We start from the raw sequence: 6,000 nt of genomic DNA on the forward strand, positions 1-6,000 counted from the left end.
ACAAACACAGCACACTCTCACAAAGCCACCTTAACACGACTAAGGTAAGTGGATTACTGAGAAGTTTATCTGTGGCTATCTATGGATTGCAGGCATGTCTAAACATGCTTTATTTTTGAATAAACCTATGTGTGTACTAATTGGGAACCTAGAAGCAACACTTTCCTCACTTGCTCTGGTACATGGGAACTCTCCTTTCTAACAGGAGAAAGGCGTTCTACTCCGATAAAGAGTTAGTCTTTGAAACTCACAGGGAGAGTTCTACCCTGTTCGATAGGATCACTGAGTTGGAATCAATTCGATGGCAGTGTTTCTTTTAAGTTTCTTCTTTCTACACAATTTTTTCTCCATTAGATCTATTTTATTGCCTCAAAGCATCACAAACATTTGGTCTGTAGCTGGACACCTTAGATCTTAATCATCAGCATGTTGAACTATTCCTTTTTCAGAAATACAGATATCATCCAAATTTTCAGATATCTTTGTTTATAACTGCCATGGCTTGCTGAATTTTAAGCAGCTGAATTTGATACAAGTTTTTGTTTTCGTCAAGAATTAACTAATCTTTCTGGGCCTGGAACAAGCAGCACCTGTCTTTAGCCAAACTCTTGGATGTACTTTTCACCCATATAGTTATGGATTTCAACAAGAGACCCACTCACCACAACAACGACACTGATATCCCCATCTTATATCAGAAACCCTCAGTCATGCATTGCACTTGACAGTGTGGAATATGGCCAGTAACTTTCTATTTCCCTACTATATGTCAATATGAAGCCTCTGCTTTTTCTTTCCAAGGAGACTGAGTTCTATGTTGATCTAGCTGTTTGCAATCCCTCCACAGGGTTCCTCTGGGGTCCTTCATAAGAACTGTGCATGCCTCCAGGGAGATGTGGACATTCTCTGGTATGTCAATGGTTGGTTGCAGAGAATAGTCTTCAGTAGATGTGGGGAAAAATAATCTACACAATTAAGTAAATTCTCTTTAAAAAGTTAAGTTCAGAAGTAGGAATAGTGACCAACTGAAACAAGCTGATTTAAACAATTGATTTTTAAAGTTTGTCAACAATTGAAGCAAATAGGACTAAAAAAAAAAGAATAGGTCTAAATAAAAAATATAAAGAGCCCCAAAAGACAGAAGAGGGTAAATAAAAGAGTCTCTGAAGATGTTTAAAGGTCTAAATACATTAGGGAAGGGAATCTCTTAAGAAACTGTAGAGCAGTGGTCTAAACCTTCCAAATGCCACGACACTTTAATACAGTTCCTCATGATGTGGTGCCCCCCAACCATAAAATTATTTTCGTTGCTATTTCATAACTAATTTTGCTACTGTTATGAATCAGGCGACCCCTGTGAAAGGGTTGTTCGACAGCCCCCCACCCCACCCCCAAAGGGGTCACAATCCACAGGTTGAAAACCACTGCTGGAGAGGAAGCAGCATGAGAAAGAAAGGCTTATTTTCCCCGTAAGACTGGAAAAAGACAGATGAAAGTGACTGAAAAAGGGATGACCTTAGATCAAAACTGAATGGGATCCAGTAATGTACAGAAGAACTGCCCAAATTCCCCCACCATCTACATGCATTTTGACATCTTCATAATCTCCTAGAGTCTGCATATTGCCTTCTCCTACATACTGTCAACCTCGCTTCCTGGCCAAGATTTCTCCAACTAAGTTAATTGTCCCATTTTCCTCTTTCTTCATATGCTTTGTTTGCTCTTTTGTTCCTAAACAAATGTGAGTCTATACGTAGGAGAAAGGGGTTCTACTGGTAAAGGGTAGAGGGTTTGGCTGCTATCCGAAAGGTCAACAGTTCACCTACCAGCAACTAACTCTACAGAAGAAAAACATGGCAGCCTGTTTCGGTAACGATTACAGCGTAGGACATTTTATAAAGACAATGAAAATCAATAAATTATCCTTACCTGTAATCTAAACCAGTCCAGTCTCATCCCTCGGAAATCAAATACTTCCCCATCTTCAACTGAAATGTTATAAAAAGATTACAAATTAAATTAATGTTTTCACAAATCTATAATCACATTTTAAAACTCAAGAGCTAAGATTAACAATTATTCTCAAATCCTATGATATTTAAATTGTACGAAAATAAGTATAACATTAAACTCTTCCATTTTCCATTTACATGTTAATGTGAAGGAGTCAGAGAACTCCAGAAATCCTATTATATAGTTAGTTTAGATAGAATACTGAAATTCCAAAATATATCCCCTGTAAACCAAATATCTATGAGGCAATTTCACAGTGATTCTAGTACTAAATTTATTAAACTAAATACTCAAAAATTTGGAAGTTTCCAATACCGCGTATGTAAAGACATTAAAAAGTAGTTTATCCATCTATTGCAACAGAGTCCTCAAAGAGTGGAGAGACAGTCTAGCTAGTGTACAACACCAGTTTTTGAGATTGATGGAATCAAACTCAAATTGCTCTTCTACTAATTAAAGCTCAAATTATTTAACCTCTCAAACTTCGAGTTTCCAAATATATAAAATAAAAGCAGTAACAGTGGTTTAAAGAACAGAAATGGAATACACAGAAGAGTACATATAAAAGTACCTGGCACAGACTAAACATTGTATAAAAAGTATCCATTACTGTTACTCTTACAGGTAAGTTTGAACCGAATATCCACTTTGTAACACTATGTAGTTATCTTATTTTGTTTTGTTGCCTAATTACTTTTTCTTACAATATCACACTGCAATTCTTATAATTTTAATAACATTATTAGAGGCACATTTTCCACTGGAAACCTTTGCTTCCACAAGTACTGAGTGAACACAAAGAGAAAGGGAATAATTACATCCAAATTTAAGCTAATTGATTTGGCAAAATTAACTGTTAACTTCTCTCCTTATTAATGAAGCATGAAGAGCTAAGTAGGAAATATACTTTTATTTGAAAGACTACCTTGCTTTACACTTAGGGAAGTCATAGTGTTAACAAAAGAGGACATAATAATCGACTCATCTTCAGGGCAAACAGAAAGATTCTGAAAAAGAAATGAAAAGTTGTATTAGAAATAGTTACTTGAGAATCAATCCATAAAGATCCTTCGATTTATAAATGCATAGACTGTGGTATATGCCACATTACAGAATATTTTTCAGCAATAAAATGCAATGAAAATTATTAAATACAATAACATGCTTACATGTTATTGAGACATCAGGTTAAAGTGAAAAACAAAACAAAAAGTAACATGATTCCACTAATATAAAATTTTAAAGTGCAAAACTACATTGATAGAAAAAGATCAATGGTCGCTGGGGGTCTAAGGGAAGAATCTTTTTTTTTCTTTTCTAGAATTAAAAAAAAAATCATTTTATTGGGGGCTCGTACAACTCATCACAATCCATACATACATCCATTGTTTCAAGCATATTTATACATTTGTTGCCATCATCATTCTCAAAACTTTTTTTTTTCTTCTTGAGCCCTTGGTATCAGCTCATTTTTTCCCTCCCTCCCTCCCTCCCTCCCTCCATGAACCCTTGATAATTTATAAATCATTATCTTTTAATGTTTAACACTGACCAATGTCTCCCTTCACCCATTTTTCTTTTGTCCACCCTCCTGGAAGGGGATTATATGTACATCATTGTGATTGGTTCCCCCTTTCTACCCACACCTTCCCCTTCCCCTCTTGGTATCGCTACTACCATTATTGGTTCTGAAAGGTTTATCTGTCCCAATTCCCTGTTTCCAGCTCTTATCTGTACCAGTGCACATACTCTGGTCTAATCAGATTTGTAGGATAGAATTTGGGTCATGATAGTGGAGGGGGTGGGGGGGTGGGGGAGAGGAAGCATTAAAGAACTAGAGGAGGGTTGTATGTTTCATCAGTGCTATACTACACCCTGACTGGCTCGTCTCTTCCCGGTGACCCTTCTGTAAGGCTTTGTTCGATTGTCTACAGATGGGCTTTTGGTCTCCACTCCGCACGCCCCTCATTCACACTGATAGGATTTTTTGTCTGGGTCTTTGATGCCTGATACTTGATCCCATCGATACCTCATGATCACAGCTGGTGTGCTTCTTCCGTGTGGGCTTTGTTGCTTCTCAGCTAAATGGCTGCTTGCTTATCTTCAAGCCTTTAAGACCCCAGATGTTATATCTTTTGACAGCCGGGCACCATCAGCTTTCTTCACATTTGCTTATGTACCCCTTTTGTCATCAACGATCATGTTGGGAAGGTGAGCATCATGGAATGCCAGGTTATTAGAACAAAGTGTTTACTCGAATAGAGGTCCAATGTCCATCTGCTACCATAATACTTAACTTATAAATAGATGGACATAGATCTATTTCCCTATCATTTTATATATATATATTTACATAATTGCACACCTTTATTTAGACCTCTATAAATATCCTTTGCTTCCTAGTTCTTTCCTCTATTTCCTTTCGTCCCAATATCATGTTTGGCCTTCATTCAGGTTTCAGTAATTTCTCTCAGCAACATTGCTCTTAATCAAGCCCCACCAGATAACCTATACCCTCCTCACCACTGATTTTTAGAGCACTTGTTGTTCCCTTGCAGGAATCAACCTTTATGGTATAAAATCCCCAAACCAAACCCACTGCCTCCAAGTCAAAATCCACTCATACACAAGAAATTGTTTTAAGAGTAGAAAGATTGTGCACCTTGACCGTAGTGGCGATGACACAAATGCATACAGTTGCCAAAATTCAGCCCAAACACAGAATGTATTATAAACTTCATCAAAGCTGTTCCTAATGTTTAAAATGGATGCTTACATCACAAACAGAAAAAACTGGATTTTCAAAACATTAGGACATGATTAGTTTTAGTTCAAATATATCAGTTCTAGTGAATAATTAAAAATATCACATTGTACTATGTAATAGAAGACAGTGGTTAAGGAGCCTCGGCATTAGTTAAGACTTGACTTCAAATACTGGTTGTGTTACTTAATGCATTGTGCAATACAAAGTTACATAAAGCCTGCTTTTTCCCAAATGAATAATGATAGCACTACTTGCCCTCACAGAGTTGTTGTATATCTTAAAATAATAAATTATCAACGAATGCTAGCAACTGTTAACAGTATTATGGCTATATTTTTTATTATTATTTAATACAACCCCAAATTTGAAAACATTAAAATTTCAGTATTATTCAATTATTTTTCAATTGAACATAGTTACCAGCAAACTTTAACACTAAAATTGATCTGGAAAATTTGTTGCTAGATGCTGTAAAGTTTATTTTTGATTCACAGCAGAATTTCCCAGTGTTGTCTTGACTGTCATCTTGGCAGAGCGGGTTGTTAGGTCTTTCTCCCAGAGATACTGACTGGGTTCAAACCATCAACCTTTCAGCTCTGAAGTGACCACCACCAGAGTCCCTTAGTAAATATCAACATAGTTTCAAAATTTCATGGAGCCACAAATTTTGGTTACTTTTCAGTTGCGTACTATCATGAATAAATAAAAAGGCTTGACTAGTCTATATGAGAAATAATCATTCAGATAAAATTACAATACAACATAAATTGGGTTTACTGTTTCAATTTTATGGTAATTCTAAAAAGGAAGCATTCGAGCTCCATCTAGTGGATAGAAGGGAAAACAAACTAGTTTAGACTGGCGACTTGCAGATGGTTCCAACACATAGCAACACTATGTAAAACTGAACAAAACACTACCCAGTCTTGTTCCACCCTCACAGTGCTTATGTTTGAGTCCACTGTTACAATGACTGTGTTAAGTCACCTCATCAAGGGACTTCTTGTTTGTCACTGCACTTCAATTTTACCAAATATGATGTCTTTATCCAGAGACTAGTCTCTCTTGATAACATATCCAAAGCATGTTCTCCTTGTTTCTAAGAACCTTCTGGGTGTACTTCTTCCAAGACAGATTTTTTTGTTCTTCTGGCAGTCCATGGCACTCTCAGTATTCCTCACCAGCACCCTAAGTCATTGCATTGATTCCTCACCAGCACC

General features: G+C 36.6%; 1 protein-coding gene across 2 annotated transcripts in view; it reads right to left on the reverse strand.

Annotated features, from left to right (window-relative positions):
• NCKAP1 (NCK associated protein 1) overlaps positions 1 to 6,000 on the reverse strand; it is an 83,259-nt gene that overhangs the window by 41,092 nt on the left and 36,167 nt on the right. For both annotated transcript variants that reach the window (XM_045294153.1, XM_004701473.3), the window contains exons 14-15: positions 2,939 to 3,020; positions 1,930 to 1,988 (exon numbers count right to left, since the gene is read on the reverse strand). In XM_045294153.1, coding sequence (XP_045150088.1) covers positions 1,930 to 1,988; positions 2,939 to 3,020 — 141 coding nt within the window. The remainder of the gene's footprint in view (positions 1 to 1,929; positions 1,989 to 2,938; positions 3,021 to 6,000) is intronic.

This window comes from Echinops telfairi, unplaced genomic scaffold (genome assembly GCF_000313985.2).
Source record: "Echinops telfairi isolate 266 unplaced genomic scaffold, ASM31398v2 ScPeMD7_3;HRSCAF=10, whole genome shotgun sequence".
NCBI lineage: Eukaryota > Metazoa > Chordata > Mammalia > Afrosoricida > Tenrecidae > Echinops > Echinops telfairi.